This window comes from Crotalus tigris, unplaced genomic scaffold, assembly GCF_016545835.1.
Source record: "Crotalus tigris isolate CLP2741 ecotype Arizona unplaced genomic scaffold, ASM1654583v1 scf7180000024124.1850442, whole genome shotgun sequence".
NCBI classification, from domain to species: Eukaryota; Metazoa; Chordata; class Lepidosauria; order Squamata; family Viperidae; genus Crotalus; species Crotalus tigris.
The window spans coordinates 164,073-186,054 of record NW_024100400.1 but is presented as its reverse complement, the minus strand read 5'-3'; the positions used below and the strand labels follow the sequence as shown (position 1 = coordinate 186,054).

The 21,982-nt window shown below is 35.9% G+C and overlaps 1 protein-coding gene across 12 annotated transcripts in view; it reads right to left on the bottom strand.

The window, feature by feature from the left end:
* The window catches only part of DUSP12 (dual specificity phosphatase 12), a 36,429-nt gene that overhangs the window by 8,474 nt on the left and 5,973 nt on the right, over window positions 1-21,982 (bottom strand). For 2 of the 12 annotated variants that reach the window (XR_005554196.1, XR_005554194.1), the window contains exons 5-9: window positions 19,469-19,655; window positions 14,601-14,750; window positions 12,774-12,833; window positions 12,479-12,540; window positions 11,589-11,648 (exon numbers count right to left, since the gene is read on the bottom strand). Coding sequence is in view for 3 of the 12 variants with exons in the window: in XM_039322754.1 (XP_039178688.1) it covers window positions 12,816-12,833; window positions 14,601-14,750; window positions 19,469-19,655 (355 nt within the window). In the remaining 9 variants the exon portion in view is untranslated. The other 10 variants (XR_005554197.1, XR_005554195.1, XR_005554200.1 and 7 more) reach the window with 9 other exon arrangements.

The window sequence follows — 21,982 nt, the reverse complement described above, 5'->3', positions numbered from 1 at the left end:
TTTTTACCTACTGAGTAAAACAAAGATAGAGCTGCCCTATGTTTAGAAAAATTAATGAAATCTTTAGCAGAATAACTTTGTCTTCTTTCTATATTCAAGCTGTGACAAGCAAAACAAATAAGAGGGAGCTGCAGTGAATGACGGTAAGGAAAGAGAATTCCTCTGAAAGGAGCAAGGCACCAATTTCATTTTATAAAACCTCAAACCATAGAGAAGCATCTAGCAGTGTTGGCCCTGTCACTCTGATGATGTCATAGTGCCCTTCTCTATACCTCTTGTAGCCCTGAAGCAAGGAGGGAAATTACAGCGCAGCCCCTAGGCAGAAAACACATCCCCTTTGTTCTAAAGCTTTAATTTTCTTGGCTGCCGTCTCCCATCCCTTCTCATGTCCTTTGTGCTGTTCTCTATCACATTATTAATTCTTGTGTCCAACTCCTGACTTTCAAAAATCAGCTATTAATCCCTGCATCAAATTACCATGTGCATATGCATGTGTATGCAGAGAAAGAATGTCATACAGGTAGTCCTCAGTTTACCACCACAATTGGGATCAGAATTTCCACTGTTAAGCAAGGTAGTCATACCTGATTTTATGATATTTTACACCACAGTTAAGAGAATCACATAGTCATTAAGCAATTCTGGCTTCCTCCATTGACTTTGCTTTTCGAAAAGAGCTACAACTATCGCAGATATGATCACATGACTCAGAACACTGCAATCCTGCTAGTTGCCAAGCACTCTAATTTTGGTCATGTGATCCAGGGGGATGTTGCATCAGTCGTAAGTGCAAGGACCAGTTGTGAATAACTTTGTTCAGTGCTGTTGTAATTTCGAATAGTCACTAAACTAATGGTTGTAAATCAAAGACTACCTGTATATAGGTCCTTCTTGAGCAGTGAGCTGCAGAATTAGGTTCAGGAGTCAATTAACTTTACTTGGGATATTTAAACAGAGACTTGAACAGTCGGTGTGTGTTTGAAATTGTTTAGTGTCATCCTACACAGTGAATTTTATATGGAGGACAAACTTTGTCTGAATGTTCTCTATGAGTCCAGTTCCACACATGTCTATACCTGAAGCATTCAGTGGTTTCTTTTTCCTGCCTCAAAAGACAGAAAGAGTTAGCAGTCACGACTGGCACAATATAACCTATTATGAACTAACCAAGATCTTGGAGGGATCTGAGCTGGATTTAAAATGGGCTAAAAGGGAAACACCAACACTTGTATTCTAAAATCTCCTTTCTTTGCTGAGATATAGGACCATCTATATCTTAGCTTTGGAGTAATTGACAGATTTGCTGTAGTAGTTCAAATTTAGCCAGAAGCATAAGCAAGGTCAGTTTTTAAAGAAAAAAACAAACACCCTTAGAAGGAGATACACAATTAAGAAAGCTATCACAACTCTCCCACACACACACACACATACACACACACTTTTCTAATGGACAGTCAATGCAAGAGTTTCAGAGCAGGAGAGAATGTGTTAAAAACACCTCTGATTTAGCGAAGACACCTGCTCTCTCTGCTGCTTGCACAATGCCTTATCAGGCAGCCAGCCAGCCAAGGGAATTGAACTAATCTAATCTCAAAGCTACAGAAAGCAAGGAAAAGCATTTTTAGGCCTGACAGACACAAAAATGGTCACAACCCAGCAATAACCTGTATGTTGAGAGAGAGAGAGAGAGAGAGAGAGAGAGAGAGAGAGAGAGAGAGAGAGAGAGAGAGAGACTAGCTGGAGAACTTAGATTTTTCTCAAAAGATAAGGATAAAATTCTTTTTTTTAATTTTCCTTAGGCTTTCCACAGTGGAGCAAAATATATTTAATTGACATCCAGAAGTTTAGAGGACAAAAATAAATCATGTTGCATTTTGGAATATGAGAAAATATCCGCCTGCCAACATTTCCTACTTTCTGCCATTGATTTCTAGCTGTTTCAATAATTAATAGTGTTAATTCACATTATGTAATGAATTAATTAGATCTATGGAGGGGGGTAATTCAGAAAAGCTTAATACATGCTCTAAAGCAACAATAACAAACAAACCCAAGAGCAATAAGTACATATTTTCTTGTGGAGCATTGACTACTGCATCTAATGATTGCGGCAGTCTTAGCCTGAGAAAAGAATAGTATGTATAAAAGCAGCTGGGGAGAAGGGGAAGAAAATGCAAAAATATCTGTGCTATGTCTAAGATTTAAATATAAATTTTCCCCCAATTCATCACAATTTTACCATTAATAAAAAAAGCAATATGACTGTGTTTAGTTGGGATCACTTAACACCTTAAATTTAGTATCCTAAATATATACCTGTTAATCTGATAATTAACACTTTTTCTAGGCCTCTTATATCTGAGTTGCAAAAACCTGGACAAGCTCTAGATGGAAGCAAAATATTAGAGTGTTTTCTATGTTGCTTTGGTGCCTTCTAATGTTTGCCTGAAGTTTCCCATTCATGATTATGTTTCCCTTCACTGTTCAGTTACTGCCATAGCCACACAAGATTGCTTCAAGAGGCTAATTTGATATGGTTAATATTACAATGAAGTCTGTTTTTCTCTGATATTTTCTACCAAGCCTGTGCAATTCATCTGGATCTTCTCACTGAGGGAACAAAGAGCTGGAGTATATTAAGAAAGGGATACAGATTAAAGAACTCTCAGTAAGTCTTCCTTCCTGCATTTTCAGCTTCCCCTGGAGAAAGCACTATGCATTATTGGCATAATGCATCTTTTTTCCCCTCTTCATAAATTAGCAAAAGGAGTATTGTCAAAAAAAATGCCAGTCTTGGCCCCTATCATGGAGTAGCTGTATTTACTCACCCAATACTGCTGTGATTATAGTTATTACGGCTTTAGTCTACTGCTTCATCCAGAACTTTTCTTTTTCACTTTTCTTTTTTTAATGCTATTTCAGAAATGCTAAAAAAAAATAACCTGTCATTCCTAGATGAAACTTAAAAGTCTATAATACTGAGAGCAGAAACCAAAGTGAATGGTATCTGTCAAATTCACATTTGCCATAGTGCCTGAACTGAAACAGAAAATCCTGCAGCAGCAGCAAAAAAAAAAAAAAAAAAAATCTTTATAAGAATGTACCATTTTGTTAGAGTAAACTAACAGAATAACAGTGTTGGAAGGGACCCTGGAGGTCTTCTAGCCCAACCCCCTGCCCAAGCAGGAGATTCTGTACCATTTCAGACAAATGGTGTCCAATCGCTTCTTAAAAACCTCCACCCATTTCTTCTGGAGGCAAGCCGTTGCACTGGTTAATTGTCCTGTCAAGTAAGTTCTCCTTAGTTCAAGGTTAGTTCTCTCCTTGAATAGTTTCCATCCATTGCTTCTTGTCCTGCCTTCAGGTGCTTTGGAGAATAGTTTGACCCTCTCTTTGTGGTAGGCCCTCAAATATTTGAATACTGCTACCAGTGCTTTTTTTGTAAAAAAAAAAAAAAAAAAAAAAGTGCCAGAACTCACACACGTTATACAACCCGCCTTGCCTACCCTACAAGGTTCCATCCAAAAAAGGTGCCGGAACTCCGTTCTGGGCATTCTGTGACAAAAAAAAGCCCTGCTACTATCATATCACCCTTAGTCCTTCTTTTCATTAGACTAGATATATCCAGTTCCTGCAGCCATTTGTCATATATTTTAGCCTCCAGCTCCGTAATCATCTTTGTTGCTCTTCCCTGCACTCTTTCCAGAGTCTCAACATCTTTTTTACATCATGGCGACCAAAACTGGAGTATTAAAAGTGTGGTCTTACTAAAGCTTTATAAAGCGATACTAACACTTCATGTGATCTTGATTCTATCCGTCTGTTAATGTGGGGGAAGGGGAAGCTAGCATATTTCATAACTGTTTTCTGTAAAGAAAGGTATCTCTAAGAAGTTCAACTTTTCAATCAGAAGATGACACACATTGCAAAATGTGTACACTGTTCTATAGATGATTTGGGTTTAGAATAATGCCCCATATCAGTGCCAATAATGAGTAATTTAGATATCAAACAACAACCTGTTAGATACAAGTTGAGCTCATAGATCATGATGATTCATGGTTTATTTAGCAATCATTGAATAAGCCACAAAGGATGAGCTAAGCTATAACATAGCTTTGTTTACTCATTTACATGTTCATGTTATGTGATTGCAGTTTTGAGGTTCTCATAATACCACTTTATCTGTTTTTTCTGGCCAGCTAGACAAATGAAAACTACCCAGAAGGAAGAAAAAAAAATCACACTTGTGCAATAACTGGGCTTGTGCAATAACTGGGCTTGTGCAAAAGATTAGAACTCTACTTTGAACCATATAGGTCATAATATTCCTTAATATCAACAAAAGCTTCAGTTTAACTTATGGGATACCATTTTCATGAGTTAGAAATATGCAGTTCAGGATAAGTCACTGCCAGCTTGTGATATGGTCAATATTCTAGGCAATTTTAATTAAGATGGGAAATAAAGACATATCTGACATTTAAAAGATATAAATACTATTAGATGTATCTAGGCCCAAGCGTCATAAGGTCCCTCTCACAGTTACTGCCTCCAAGCCATGTCTCGTCCAATCTGTATTTGTTCCTTTGGTTTTTCCTGCCTAAGTGTAAGACTTTGCTTTACTCCATGTTGAAACTCATTTTGTTGGATAGGGCCCATTGTTCAAGTTTGCCAAGATCTTTTTGGATCCTGAGTTTGTCTTCTGGGGTGTTGGCTACTCCTGCCAGTTTGGTGTCATCTGCGAATTTGATGAGTTCCCCTTCAATTCCCCCATCTAAGTCATTTATGAAGATATTGAAGAGTACTGGGCCTAAGATGGAATCTTGTGGTACTCCACTGCTTCCTTCTCTCCATGTGGATGTAGTGCCATTGAGGACTACTCGTTGAGTACGGTTTGTCAGCCAGCTACAGATCCATCTGGTGGTAATGTTGTCTATTCCACCTTTTTCTAGCTTACCAAGGAGTAGGTTGTGGTCTACTTTGTCAAATACCTTACTGAAATCTAGGTATACTATGTCCACTGCATTTCACTGGTCTACTAGTTTAGTCACTTTATCCAAGAATGAAATGAGATTGGTTTCATGATCTTTTTTTAACAAACCCGTGCTGGCTGCTAGTTATGACTTTGTTTGTTTCTAGTTGTTTGCAGATCTGTTTTTTGATTATCTTTTTTAGGATCTTCTCAGGTATTGATGTTAGACTGATTGGTCTGTAGTTTCCTGGGTCCATTTTTTTCCCTTTCTTGAAGATGGGGACCACATCAGCCCTTTTCCAATCCTTGGGTATTTCCCCGGTGCTCCAGGATTTTTGAAAGATATGGTGCAATGGTTCTGAGATAACATATACCAGCTCTTTCAGAACTCTGGGTCCTGGTGATTTATATTTGTCAAGTTTGGATAGGTGTTCTCTTACCATTTTCTTGCTTATTTTGATTTTTGTTTCTAGTATGTCTTTTCCAGTGGTTTTTTTGGGGGGGGGGTATATTGGGCTATGGTTTCTTTTTTTGTGAAGACTGATGCAAAGTATGAGTTAAGCAGCTCAGCTTTCTCCCTGTTGCTTGTAATTTCCTTGCCATCTTCTCTCTTTAGTGGGTCTACAGTTTCCTTGACTTTTTTCTTGTTGCTATTATGTTGGAAGAAACTTGTTTATTGTCCTTGATTTCTGTTGCAAGTCTTTGTTCATTCTGAGCCTTTGCTTTCCTGACTTCTTTGCATGTTCTAGCTGTCTCCTGATAATCGGCCTTGGTTATGTGCCCCTCTTTCCATTTTTTGTATTTGTCCTTTTTGTCTTTTAGTTTGTTAGCAAGAGCTTTGTGCAGCCATGCTGGTTTCTTTCTGGATTTCTTGTTTTTTTTTCTCAATGGTATTGTGGTGATCTGGGCTTTTGTGATTGTGTTTTTCAGGGTTTCCCACGCTTCTTGGGTTGTTTTTCCCTTTAGAATTTTCATCTATGGGATCTTTCCTAGGTTCTCTCTGAGCTTGTCAAAGTCGGCTCTTTTGAAGTTTAGGACATTGGTTGGATTGTTTTCTATTGCTAGTGTTAGTGTTATATTAAATTCCAGTATGATGTGGTCACTTTCACTCAAGGTTCCGGCAATTTTGATTCCCTCTATCACTTCTTCTTTATTTGTAAGGATTAAGTCCAGTACAGGTTTGCATCTAGTTCCCTCCTCCGCCTTTTGGGTGACAAAGTTGTCAGCTAGGTTAGTTAGGAATCTGTTTGATCTCCTGCTCATTGCAGAGTTTGTCTCCCAATTGAAGTCACCCATTATTACAGTGGTGTGCTTCTTGCATACATTTGTTAACTGGTTGGCAGAGTTCATCTGTTTCTTCTGGTTGGTTGGGTGGCCTGTAATATACACCTATGGTAATGTCATTTTTTTCTCTTTTATATTGACCCATATACATTCTGGAGAGATTTTATCTTGGGTCATGTGCATTTCTGCAGATATGTAGTTTTCTCTTACATCTAGTGCAGCTCACCCTCCTCTTTTTGTAGACCAGTTTCTTTTGAACAATTTGTATCCATCCACCAGTCCATTCCATTCATGGGTTTCCTCCCACCAGGTTTCTGTTATGCCAACTATGTCATACCCTCCCTCATGTACTATTGCTTCTAGTTCACCTTGTTTGTTCCCCAAGCTTTGAGCATTTGTGTGTAAGCATTTAAGGCTTTTATGCCTGTCCATGGGTATGTTTCCTGTATCTCCTGATTGTTGTTTGAGTTTTTCTTTTTCTCAACACTGACTACCTCGTTGTTTGTTTTCTTGGGATTTGTGATTGGTTTGGGGTTCTAGGGATTCTAGAGATTGGTCACCCTCCCCCCTCAGTTTTAGTTGAAAGCCCTCCTGATGGGTTGGGCCAGTCTTTTTCCAAGTACATTTTTGCCTGTTTTCATGAGATGTAGCCTATCCCTTGCCAAGAGTCCCTCGTGTAGAAAACGCAGTCCATGATCCAGGAAACCAAAGTTTTCTTGGCAACACCAACCCTTTAGCCACTGGTTTATTTCTAAAATTCTTTTTTCCCTCAATCGATGTTGGCCTTTTGTTGGGAGCACTACTTGTGCTCCTAGCTTCTTAACTTTATTGCCTAGTTGTTTGTATTCTTTCACTATTGCATTCAGGTTGTTTGTAGTGTTGCTTGTTCCAATGTAGAGGGGGAGAAGGGTGTAGTAATCTATGGGCCTAATTATTTTGGTTAGGTTGTCAGCCACATCTTTGATTTTTGCTCCTCCCTGGATTGTATGTTTGGTCTGCAGATGGATGATTCTGTTCCTTTGAGGATAGAATCTCCTATTACCAACACTTTCTTTTGGGGGGGGGCTGAAATCTGGGGTGCTTTTGTGTTTGTCTCAGGTGTGTTTGTTGATGTGGCTTTTAAAGGGATATCTGAGGTGATTTTTAAGGATTATTTGAAGTTGTTTCTTTGCTAGGTGTCTGCATGTCTTCTTTGAGGGGGTGGTTATGGATCTGCGTGTTTTCTTCTAAGGGGAGAAATTGATTGCTCAGTTTTAATGGGGTTGCTTCTGGTTGAGTTAGATTGGGCAGGAGTTTGTTGCATGCTGTTTCTTTCTTTGAGTGTTGTGTTTCCTTCTGTGTATGACATACCTCCATTTGTCTTCCTCCAAGGATTTACCGGTAGGGTCAAATTCTCTGGGAGTTATTGGTTCATTGTTTGGTTCAGTTTGGGTGGAGCTTTCTTTTCTGCATTGGGGTTTGGCTAGAGTTGCCCCTGAGTTCCTGACCTTTTCTAGCAGAAGTTCGCATAAATTGCATTTGACGCATGTGTAGTTTGGGTGTTCTTTGGCAAAAAAATTTGTATTATTGTATCAGTGCTCAAGATAAAGTGCTCTTTATACAAGCCTCCTACATGATTTCACTATCTATGCAAGACCCTGGAATGTGGGCAACTTAGGGTGATCTTATCATGAGGTTCATTCTAATACTAGCAGAACATTTGTGATACAGCCTGCATAACTATGCAGAGCTGGGTTTCAATAATGATCCATTTTGTTATCTCCCTAGAAGAGTCACCAATAGTGCAAGTTTAAAGAGTGCATATTTTAGAATTCTTAACAATCAAGAATTCTTTACATTCAAATAACGATTCTGATACAAGTGTTCCAAGGATGATGCTGTCTTGCATAAAAAAATTAACAGTTTTCTTATAAATAGGAATGTGAATTTATTTTCCCCCAGAATATATTTTATTACCTTGGGAAAGCACCACCCATTGGAGCATAAAACTATGTGGCTAGCAAAGGATTTGTTTTAATTACCATTATGTGGCTATGGGGGTCTTTCAAATGTGGATGTGGCTGAGCTAAAAAGGGATTTAAAGTTTTCTATGCTTGTTTGCTTCTTGCACTATTCAGTCAGCACCAGTCTTGGATATTAAAAAAAAAAAAGACTGGTTACTTTCATAGCTGTTTTGATTTTCCATTCTTGGTTACTTCTCCCAAAAACTTCAAAATATTTGGCTCTTAGTATCTATTGGAATTACAGGTAATTCCTCACTTGTGATTCTTTGTTTAAGTGACTATTCAAAGTTACAACAGCGCTGCAAAAGGGACCTACGACCAGTCCTCAGACCTACAATCATTGCCCTGTCCCCACAGTCACATGATTGTGATTTGGGCACTTGGCAACCCTGTGCATTTATGACAGTCACAGTGTCCTGAAATCACCCGAGTGCCATTTGCAACCTTCTTCGCAGGCAAAATCAATGGAGAAGCTAGCAGAGATTGCAAATCATGGTTTTGTGATGTTTTACTTTAACAACCACACTACTCAACAATGAGTTTTCTAGTCCCTCATTGCGGCTCAAAGATAAGTACTATTTGTAAGATTGAAAAAGAGGAAGAATAATAGCAACTATAAATGTCCCAGATCTTAGGGGATCTATGGCAATGGATAATTAGTGAGAAAGACCTAAGGAAGCCAGCTGTTAGTGAGCACTTTTTGAAGCCTTAAGTCAAAAGAAATAAATATTCAGACTCTCTGTGCACTGTTTACTGAGATGCAGTACAATTTATAGAAGTATAAATTGTATCTTCTATCTTCAATTTATATTGAACGATTACTTTGTCAGGGCTGATTTAGGAAGGAAGACAAGGATATCTAGGTTGCACAGAGAAGGGAATTCCTTCTAGCCACTCAGTCTTGGACACTGGACAACTGCTACCATGACAGAAAATGCCTGAATTTAAGAGAATCCAAAGTCCTGAGATCTTGCCCCCTCTGGTGGCAGCATTATGTATCCCAGCTCCATTTTGAACAGAAAGCTGACACCTTTATTATGCTACTAACAAGAATTAAATAAATTAAACTAAAATAAAAAATAATAATGCAATCATTAAAAAGGAGGAAAAAGGGCTTGGAAAAGTATGTTATAAATAAAATTCTTCCTTGCCCCACCATTGCTTGAATTATCTTTTTTATTCCTTTGTAGTGAAAAAAAATAGTAAAGAAATGTCAACAGTCCCATATTAACAGTCCCTTTATTGCAAATCACTTACAAATGTATCCTTCTATATGAAATAATAATTCTTTTAACTAGCCCCATACCCTTCCAAAGTTCACAATTCTTAGTGACATAAATTTGGACTTGATAAAATCCAAACACTGATGATAAAACCAAGAACATATCTACTGTTAACCTCCAATTGTATTAACAATTCTACTAATGTCAGCCTAAATCACAGTAATAAAAATACGCATCTTCTGTGATGAAGTTGCCAAAATCTTGAAAAAAATCAGTTTCTCTTACTTTGATGCCAAGCTCTTAAAAGTGGAAGTTTTCACTTGTGGGTTCTGATGACATGCTAGAGCAAATCCCAAGCCAGATAATTTAATAAATTTGTACACTGCCCATCTGACTTAAGTGACATTATACTTACTACATTCTTTGAACTATATAATCCTCATCCAAATTTGTTTACAGAAATTCTAGTATCTTTTGAAACCTGTCCAGAAAAAGCTTACAATAATTTTATTAGTTAGTAAAACAGTATTTTGTATTAAGCTGTAGAGGCTAGTTCTTTCTAGAAGGGAAAAAGCATATTAAATTATTTATCTGAGTAGTACAACTTCATGAACAAGTGGTTTTCAATCACCAGATGGTTAATACTGTTCCTAAAGAGGCAAGGTTTGAAGGTTCCTGCACTGACAGCTAACATAAGCTTACAAACTGTAGTGAGCCAGGAAACAAACTACATTATGCATGAGTCAGGTCTGCTTGAAAAACTAGGGCAATTATTTCTTCAAGATCCAATTGATTTTGCTCCTGAACCTTGGAACTGAGTGAAATGACTGAAAACGCAAACAATTGTGTACTTTCCTACCCCAGAAAATATAGTGGGCCTATGAGATCTGTGGCAGGCTACAAGAACCTATATATTAGTAGTGGGAAGAGATCAGGGGTTGAATAGCCAGTTTCACTTCTTTCCAATCAGATGGCAAGACTTGAATGCTTGGAAATTCCTAACCAGCATGGCTATGACTGAAAATCTCAGGAATTTTAGAATGATGTCAATTATGGATCAAAATGTGCTGTAGTTTATTTTTGTGAGATAACAAATCTCCTATACCAAGGACTTACGGTATTTGAATCCAGTCTTCACCCAAGTTTGAGAACTACAAGTTTAATGGACTTTGGATTCAATGGACATTTTTGTTTTGTTTAGATCTCGCCTCCATTTAATGGATTGAGAAATGTCCATTAAATCAAGTATTTGTCAGTTAAAACATGGTTTACTGCAAAACACCAGTATGCCAATCGCATAATTACACATATGAAATAATTGCTTATAAATGACAGCAATTTGGATATAATAGACCTTTAGATTTAATGGCAACCACCTCCCCTGTATGCGTTCTTCAATCAAGGTTTTAGGGATCCAAGATCTTGTCTTTTCATTAATCACCATGACAAGCAACAAGATTGTGCATAAAATGAAAAATATGTTGTATTTAAAATTGGCTAGTTGAAATATGAAGCTCAAAATGATATGGGTATCCCAGGCATAAAAATAGTATAATTTGGTATGAGTCCCATTCTCCCTTGTTTTTCATTCTAAGAGTAAATGGGTGACATTCAAGGATATCACCAGTTAACAAACTTGACAAAAATTAGTCAGATATCTTTTTTGAAATATTTTAATGCTTTTTTCTTTAAAACAAAATCTCCCATAGGGTAGATTTGAAACAGTCAGAACTAGAATCCTAACACATCTTGGCATTCTTAGCAGAGAATCAGTGTTCAGCTGAACCCAAAGAAACTTCACCAATACAGAGAGAAGAAAAAAGAGTGAACTGCTCAGATACTATTTTTGTACTAGTATCTTCTTATCAATGAATAGACTCTTAGCCATTTAACAGCAGCAAATGCATTGAATCCTTAAGAAAAACAAAGGAAGCATGACATGCCAATACAAATGCTATTCTTCACCATGGGTTATTTTTACTGTTTACAAATTTGTCAAAAAAAATTATTTGACTGTAGCCAAGAGCTGCACTTAAATCATTATAAGGTAAATTGCATCTATATATAAACAGAATAAAAAGAAAGGGGATAAAGAAAGCTGACCTTAAGGAACAGCCATACACAATCTTGAAAGCTCACAACGGGAGAAGCAATCACAGATACCTTGAATCAACAAAGGTCTGAATCAGCTAAAGAACCCAAGAAGATCAAAGTTCCCCATCAAATATATAACATGGGTTTTCAAGTCTAGGTAATTCTGAAAGCACTCTGAACCCAGTACTGGATCAACACAACATACATGCCAAACCTCAACAAACCAACATTGTCTTTGCATTTACATAAATCTCTATAGCATTTGCGAGTTGTGGGGAAGCACAGTGCTACATTCACATATGCCTCTCTGCAAACTAAAGCACAGCACAACCCATAAACAACAACCCACTCTTCTTAATACTTTGCTATCACTCCACACAAATTAAATTGGCCTTGACTAGACCTGCTTCTGTACTGGTTTGTTTGAAAAGTTTGTAAATAGAAACCAGGCACTAAACAACAGTCCAATCATAGTGCTTTGAACAGCTAGAATACCATTCAAAATGGCCATTTTTATGCTAGTCAGAATACATTTTTGGTGTTCCAATCTCAATTCAGAGCCTTTGCTTGTCTCTTACGTGTGTTTGATTTTGAAGGCAAAACTATCATTTTGAATCAAACTGCTCAGAAGTTGAAATATTTTCACATATCCAGTAAATAGACTCTATGAAATCATTTAAGGCCATCATCTTCAAAGGAAGAGGAGAAATGTGTTCTTTTTGTTTTATTTATTTTTTTTTAATAAATTTTGGTGCAGCAATGGCAGGAGCCTTTAATAGAAGAAAAGGTAACTGAAAATCTATGGTCAGGTATGAAATGAAGAAAGTGAAAAAGCATTGCCTCCAATGTATGTGTATGCTAATGCGGAGTCAGAGCAATATTTTTAAAATAGTCTTCACCTTTTGAATTGTAATGATACTTTATCAGAAGGATAAATGAGCATCCAAAAAAACAAACAAACCTGGAGAGAAATGGGAGAAAATACAGAGCAATTAATTGGCAATCTGGCCTAGAGATTTACAAGGTGGAAATTCCAGACAGAATACAAATTATGGAGAAATCTATTTTTATTGTGTTTAGTGCTGTGGAAATTAACAGCACTAAATTTAAATATATGCCCAGTTAACATGATGAAATAGTAGACTAGTATAATTTGATAGAGCTTTACTAGAATAAACTAAATAAAATACTTACTGCCAAAAACATCTTTAGTGGCAACAGTTATAATAGTATGAATTACATCCAGGTGTCTCTCTATATATCAAACAATAAAAAGAAAACTTCAATATTAAAATCCACAAAGCTATTTAAACTTTATGAATGACTCTAATTAGAATTTAAAATGTAGGACTGTAATAATTGTCAGCAACTTTGAAGTTATGATGGTATAAGCTGATTTAAAAATCTAAAATGTAAAAACAATACAAGAAAATACAAAGGCCATAAAAATGGATTCATAAAACTAAGATCTACAAACCTATACACCAAGTTATATGTCTATGCATTTAAATAAGCATAGGATTAAAACAGTACAGTTACATTTTGAATGCCATAAAAAATAAACCAATCACTAAAATCCAGAAAAGGACTGCAACACACCAATGTAAATCTTAACATGGTAGGATATTGTTGCATGATGTTTGATTGGGAATATGGAATGTCCAGCAGTTTCAAACATATTTATTGGACAAGATAATGTTATCATTGCAAACTATGAATTTAACATATATTTCTTAGCTTTTTCTAAATTTTCAGGAGCCAGGAAGGTGTATCAGTGTATGCCCAACACTTCTTCTGACTTTTATTAGTAACAGTGAATAAGTGACAATGATTCACTGTTAATCAACCTATCTGTAGATAAATAGTCTTTCTATAGTATCCATAGGTTGGAAAGCTCTTGCTCAACTACAAGCTTACTCCACCTAAGCTTATGAAGAAGAGGTGGGGGGTAGCAATGACCAGGCTCTTTCATTGTTGTACAACACTCTTTTTTTTGAAATGTAACTTCCACATTTTCTCAAAAAACTGCCCGAGACATTTTTTAATTTTCTTAGGTCTGAAAGTGAGATTTTTGGACTTTGTTTTATGATATTTCTGCTGCTTCTATAAGTTTCTTTTTTTTTCCTGTCCTTGGTGTTTATGTTGCGTTCAGATTTCTAATTTTTAGCTTTAATCTCAGCTACCTTTCTACCATGAACTACCCTGACCACTTTAACTCCATTGAATGCAGTTCAATAAAGTTCTGACTGCCAAATTCTACTTCACAAGAATGTTAGTTTTTTTTTTAAAAAAAAATCAAATTATACAAAATTAAAAAGAATATGCAAATATAGTTTGAATTTTTTAACTGTAGTAATTCCAAAATTCCTCAACGAGAACCATGCTGAACAGATCTTGCTGGAAATGGATTAAACATTCATACAATAGGCTACTTGCCAAGATTTGTATTTCAGCAGCTGGTTATATATGTGGCAAATCTCCCAGAAGCTGAGGTGAGCAACCCACTCCTTCTAAACTCCCCAACTTTCAGAAGAATTATCTTTACAGAAGCACATCTCACATGAGATCTTCTAACAAACCTCAATTATATTTTTGATAATTGAGCATCTCTGTAATTTAACATCCTGCCTGTTCCCTCTCTGGTCATAAACTTGCACACCAAACTTTCTGGAATTATTTTTATTGGGAAAATGCAGTTCACATATACAATGCAGAGTTGTTCAGAAGGAAGAGCCTCTAGACATATTTGCAACTAATCTTAGTTGGTAGCAGTCATGTTGTGCAAATATACCCTGATGTGACCACAAATTTTAGTGTTCAGTTTAAGAAATTAAAACTATTTCAAGAAATGTTCCGTTGTGCTGTGCAATTAGCTCTGCTGTATATTTGGCCTACTATTATTGTAAAGTCAAAAGAAAAATACTGCACAAGGCCACTGATTCTTAAACCATTGATTAAAGTGTGTCTCTCTATGCCAGTTATATGCAGTTTTCCTAATACAAACCAAGTTCACTTTCTCACATTCTGTGGCTCCCCAGTAGGCAATCTTTTTACTTCATCAACCCGATTCTTGTGAATCTGGAAGGCTGGAGTCACCCAATGGCCACAGGAACACTGCTCACCATGCCAGTGAAAAGAACCCAACTTTGATGCACATTTTGGGCACAGGAGCTACAAGAGAATCAGAGAGAAGGGACAGTTGATATTCTGTTTGCTCTTTCATCTTTAAAAAACAAGCATGGAACATGTGAAATTCTTAACTTTGAAACTTTTTGTGAGTTACGTCAAACTATTGAAACTTGGCCTCATTTTTTACTGCCCAATTTCACAAACCCTTCTTGTAATGTGTGACCCTTAGAAGACCATTTAAAAAAACAAAACAATCCAGTATGCTTCTTTCCACAGTTTGCTTTGGTTCCTGATTTAAAACATCCTATTCCAATTCCCTTGAAAGCATTCATCTTGTTCCCTCATACTGCCCACCTCTTCCTGGCCTCTTTTAAAAACTTCAGAAAATGTGTTCTCCATCTGGCATTCTCTTGAAATCTCAGAATTCCCTTTTGTTCAATTTTTCTATCTCTCAGTTTCTCATTCGTTGCCCAATCTATACGGGCTTCATATCTTCTACCAATACTGCACTTTTTTCCAGGCTCACGTGTGACATACGACTTTTCATTTCTTCCAAAAGCCACATCATTTGTTTCCTTGAGAAAAATGGATATGTTTTTGATTTGATGTTTAAATACTGAAGGAAAGGGTGCCCTAGGATAATCCAAAATTAAATACAAACCAGACAACCATCTAAACTGTTTGTTCAAAACATATGCTTCCAAACATCAAGCTGATACACACACACACACACACACACACACAACAACAACAACAACCCAACATTCTGATATAATAATAAAGGGGGCCTACATTTCCATAAAAATTCTTGATGTATCTTTCTTTTTATTGAACATAGTTTACTAGTTAATTTTCCATGAAGGAATACTGCATAGAATAACCCATCCATATATATACTGGGAGATTCCACATGCTTACAATACTCTGTCACCCATAACGTAGTAGTCAGTGGAACTTTGTTCAGTAATACTTTTTTTTTGGAGTTTTTAGACTAGGTACAATTAATCATCATAAATGATGGCCACCCATGGTCTTTTCAGAAGATCTCTAAAAACATCACAAAGCTAAAATGCTAAAGCAAAAGGATATTTGAAGAGCATATATAAGAATGGCAATTTTTCTTTACAACTGCTATAATAGCAATTAGCAATTTATATATGTGGTTTTGGAGGTTTTATTTATGTTTTTGTGTGTATGATAATGCTGTATAATATAAACACTTACAGATTATTCTCAAGGTAGCTTTTTGAATGGTGAAAACTATCCAAATTTGAAAGAGATCCAAATTTGATTCTACATACTATAAAACCAGTATTTTAAGCTGATGGCACTCTGATTTATGAACCTCTAATACTCAGGCTCCCATTTTGCTGGGTATGCTCAGCATCTGTTGGAAACGTGGACTTTTGCAGTGAGCAAGGAATCATATATAATGGTCCTTTCCAAATCTATGATTCTGTTGCTGGAATTTCTGTTCTGCTATTGTTTCATTTAATATTAATAGCCTAGATATTTGTTCTTTATACAGGTTGCTCTAAAATAATCAAGATGTTAATTTTTCAAAACCAAGAATCATTTTCTTTCCAGCTGACCCATAGTAAAGGGAATTATGAAATTCTATTATGAAAAAGGTCCCTCCACCCTCCCCCAGCTACATGATAGCACCGACTGAATTTTGTATCAATTATCTTTTTTTCATAATTCTTATTCAAAGTTTTTATTACAATAGTAAAAACAAATGCAAACTAAACACAAAGAAAAAAAATAGGGAGAACATTGGTAAGAAAAAAGAAAAAATATAAATCATCACAATAAGTACAAACAAATTTGATATATCTTCACCCCCCTTAAGGTTACAAACAAATATATCCTCCTATAATCTATCACTTATCTGTATACAAATCTACAAATCACCAACTTTTCAATCCTGGTATCAACAAAAAGTCTACAGAAACACGTCTCTTATTTTATAGAAACATTTCTTATTTTATAGAAATTTGTCTTATTTTAACCTTTATCAAACTTTATAGTCATGCCTTTTATTTCTAACTATCTTGATCTTTAATATATTCAGAAATGGTTGTAGGATTTGGTCTCTCTTCAATTTTTTTTTTCCATTCCAAAAGTTTTAGCAAACCTCTTTTGTAAATCCAGTAAAAAGTCATTATCTGGGTCCTTCTCTTGGTTTATCATTTGTAATTCCACTTTGATTTTCAAAGTTTTTTTTTAATTAAAAAGTTTTATAAAAACTACAATATAACCCACCCAAAAAAACCCTCTCTCCCTCCCCAACTTCCCAGAGCTGAGTACAGGGTTACAAATATGATAATCATAATCTAATTAACATTAACCAACTATATAAATAACCAAGTCCATAATGCACTTTAACTCACCTTTAACATAAATATAAACAAATTGAAAATAAACATAATAATGAAAACATAAACAAGCTAATATCCTAATTATTAAACAATACAATCTCCAAATTGTTAAACAATACTAATACTAAAAATAATAATAATATCATAATAATACTCTAAAATTCACTCATAGGCTAAATGAAACTTTTTAGTCTCATATTTATTCTGAATATAATTTATCCATCTTCTCCAAAGCAAAGTGTATCTTTCTTGTGAATGATCCTTCAAGTAAGCAGAAATCTTAGCCATTTCTGCTAAATTTGACACTTTAAGCATCCATTCTTCTATAGTAGGCAAGCAATCCTTCTTCCAATATTGCCCTACTAGTAACCTTGCAGCTGTTATCAAATTCAACATCAAATTAATTTCTTTAGCATCACAATCTGTAATAACACCCAATAACAATAATTGTGGGGTAAACTTTATCTTTCTCTTGAAAATCTGTTGAATGTTCCACCAAATCTTAATCCAAAAGCTTTTATATTTCTACAAGTCCACCATATATGAAAAGAAGTGGCATCCAAACTACCACATCTCCAACATTTGGGCTGTAAATTAGGATACATACAAGACAACTTTTTAGGATCCAGATGCCATCTATAAAACATTTTATAAAAATTTTCTCTTAAATTTTGTGCCTGGGTAAATTTTACATTTCTAACCCAAATTACCTCCCATGTATCCAATGGAATCGGTTCTTGAATATTTTGAGCCCACTTTACCATACAATCTTTAACTAATTCCATTTCCGAATCCATTTCTATTAAAACATTATAAATTCTCTTTATATGCGCTCGGTTGTGATCTTTGATCTGTTTACCCAAATTCTCATCCATTAAAGTAATACCAACCTTTTGATCTAACTTCCACCTAACCAACAATTGATTATACTGAAACCAAGATTGTACAATATTTTCTTGCTTTAACTCAACTAACGATTTTAAATGCCAATCATTCCCTACCAATCTAAGTAATTCCTTATAAGAAATCATATCCAAATTCACACCTCTAGATACCCCCTCTATCGCGTGTCCAGGAATCCCCCAAATTGGTATTTTATAATTTAACCTATAATAATACTTCTTCCAGACACGCAATAAAGCACTTCTTAAAATATGGAATTTAAAAACCTGATCCACTTTTTTATCATAAATTAAATATGCATGCCATCCATATAGTAAATCCCATCCCTCAAGAGAAAGTATATTTTTATTTGTTAAATTAAGCCAGTCACTAATCAGTGTTAAAGCCACCGCATCATAATATAATTTCAGATTAGGCGCCTTAAGTCCACCTCTTTCCCGTACATCTTGTATAATCTTAAACTTAACTCTTGGTTTTTTTGCCCGCCCAAATAAATTTATTAATACCCTTCTGACATTCATTTCAAAGTTTTAACCTACTTCTTTTGTGTATCCAATAGAAAATCATTGTCAGGATTCTCCTATTGTCTCACATTTCCGTTTTAATTGCCTTCTCTATTTTATAATCTATCCTTTTTTGTCATCCAGTATTTCTGATTATACAATTTCTGCATCAGGCAAAATTTGTTTTGTATCTGTCATTCCTTTATTAGCATCCATGGAAGCAGATATCATTGGTGACATTTCTGATAATATAGCTACTAATTTCTGGCCCTGTATATCAATTATATCTTTGAAGGATTCATATTTTAGAGTTAAAGGACAGCAAAAATAGAAAGCAAAATCTTTCCATCCATTAATTTCATGCTATAAATTACTGCCATAAAATGAATTGGAAATAATTTTACCTTGAGGAAATCTGCTGTATTGCTGCATCTTCTATACACACAATGTGGTAAAAATCTGGTGTTTTAACCACTTTTCACAATACCACAATATCTTAAAACAGCTTGTGAGTAGATAATTCTCTTTGAATAGAATTAGTCCTCATTTATCAGTTACTCTACATGATGTCCAAGCTCTACTATATACAGATTGAATGAGCCTTAGTAATGCAGCTTCTATTCTATTGTGGATCATGATTTGAGTTAGGGATGATTCACTTCAACGTAGCCCATGCCATCTGTTGTCAAACTCGTCAGAAAGCTAAATAAAATGAACAGTATCAGGGAAGGATAGGTGACTCCTTTTCCTAACATAGGCCAACCTTCGGCAAACTTACCTGGATGACAGATGGTAGAGGAGTTAAGCATACTTCCCTCCATCTAGTATGCAAGCTCCAGATGCTTTCCCCATATTCTAATTATTTAATGTATATAACAACATTTAAGTAGGTCACAGCCTTTGTTCAGCTTTTAGCAAAGCAGCAACTATTCTGACCTTCTTCAAAATAGAAGTCTCAGATTCTTTTCCTCACCTGTCCTTCCAAAACTCCTAACAGTGCTGCCTCCATCCACTGCACTGGCTCAATAAAGTAAGAAGTACAGTTTGTTTGACCAGCACGGCCTAAAGATCCAGGCTCTGAAACTTTTTTGTGAGCAAATGCTGCAGGTCCTTTGCCTTCATCATGGGGCAAAATGCTTGAACTTCGGAACAGCAAACGCCTGTTTATCAAAAGGAAAAGAGCAAAAATAATTTGAAAGGATACTCAAGCAGCATTGCTACCTGACATCTGAAATGTTGTTTTTTTACTTATTCGAACAAATGAAGTGGAAAAGAAATATATACACATAATTCTCGATTTACAACAGTTCCTTCAGTGACCGTTCGAAGTTACAATGGCACTGAAAAAAGTGACTTATGACCATTTTCCACACTTATGACCATTGCAGCATCCCTATGATCATGTGATCTACATTTGAATGCTTGACAACTGGTTCATATTTATGACCGTTGCAGTGTCCCAGGATCACGTGATCACCTTTTGTGACCTTCCGACAAGCAAAGTCAATGGGGAAGTCGGATTCACTTATCAACCGTGTTACTAACTTAACAACTGCAGTGATCCACTTAATTGTGGCAAGAACATAAAATGGAGCAAAATTCACAATGAATTTCTCACTTAACAATGTAATTGTGGTCGTAAGTCAACGCAGTGAACACAGCAAACCTGATCTAAAAAAGTTTCATTCTAAGAGTTCTACATTTCAAAATAAATGTTTTCTCATTTTCTTCACTGAAGCATAATGGCCCCATTTTCAAATGGCATGGAATTCTCATGTACTTTAGAGAAAACTAAATGATAAAGCGCTTACCAGCCGTGAGGGAACTATTTTCAGTAACCAGTTAACTTGAATTATCACCAGATGGAGAATTACCTACTGAGCAGGCCCACAACATATAGATTAAAATATTATTGCTGGATTTGGATCTCCTTATATCCCTTGCATATTGTTAAACCACCATATCAGGATGGACCTATTTTCTTTTTAATATACTGCTCAGATTTTAATTATCTTTTTAGAAAACATTTACCAGCTCATCCATCCACTATTCAATACCACCGACAATAAAAGTTCTCCAAGTTCTTCACAGGCAGCAATAACTTGCTCTTGTCTTCAAATTCCTTACTACCATCCCAAATAATCCATAGTTAAAATAGAAAACTGATTTACTTTTAGTTTGAAATGTCTTTGATACATTGCAACCGAACCGAGGTGGCGCAGCAGTTAGAGTGCAGTACTGCAGGCCACTTTAGCTGACTGTGTTCAGCAGGTCAGCGGTTCAAATCTCACCGGCTCAAGGTTGACTCAGCCTTCCATCCTTCCGGGTAGGTAAAATGAGGACCCAGATTGTTGGGGGCAATGTAAATATATATATATACATTGCTTACTGGTGTACACCGCTTAGAGAGTGCTTGCACTTAAAGCGGTATATAAGTCTCATAAATAAATAAATAAATAAACCCTATTTCTGGCAATAAGCTTCAATCTCCACCCAGGTGTACCCCCTACTACAACTTTTCCATCAATTACTATGACATTCAGCATTGATATACTACAGAGAACAAGCAGGACCTGATTAGAGAAGACCTACTGTATGTCTTTTATAACCAAGTCACCACTATTTTAGGACTGAATTCTAACCAACCCAGTCTACAACATTTCAACATACGTCCCTTTAACAATGGGATTTTTTTGCAAGATCAGCTACCCTTTTGGTAGCTATTGGGTCTAACTATGTACAATAGAGAACCATGTATGATAAGAACATTCAGTTGCAAGCAAAAATGACATTTGTTTTCAATAAATCTGTAAGTGAACAAAAACTGACACAACTCCACATGATAAAAATTTAAACATTACCACTTTGTGCAAAAATCTCTGCTAAGATTGCCCCAAACTGGTCAGATCTAAGAAACAGAACCAATGGACCACTATAAGTCACCTGTTGTAAAGTACAGTCTATATTGGAGTAGTTGTCCATAGTACACCATGGTTTTATTTATTCATTTATTTTTATCCCACCTTTATTATTTTTATAAATAGCTCAAGTGGGGGCAGACATACCTAATACTGCTTTCCTTCTCCTCCTTTTTCTCCCCACAACAACAAACTGTGAGATGGATTGGGCTGAAAGAGAGTAACTGGACAAACCTGATCAGATAATTCACCATTTAAAGTCAGCAGAAGAAAATCTTAGTAACATTTAGAAACAGTGATTTGGACTAATGAAACGAACACTGAACTATTTGGTTACACAAGATTCTTTTGGAGAAGAAGAACACTTTACCCAACTTTTAAGTATCGGGGTGGCTCTATTATGCTTTCGGGTTGCATCACAGCTAATGGTAAAATATTATACATGTGAAAAAAAAAATGGATTCTACTAATTATCAACCTAATCAAGAAGCAAGAGGCCGGCAGTCAGTGAAGAAACTGAAGCAGAAAAGAGGTTGGTTATTTCAACCAAACATCAGTCTGAAACACAT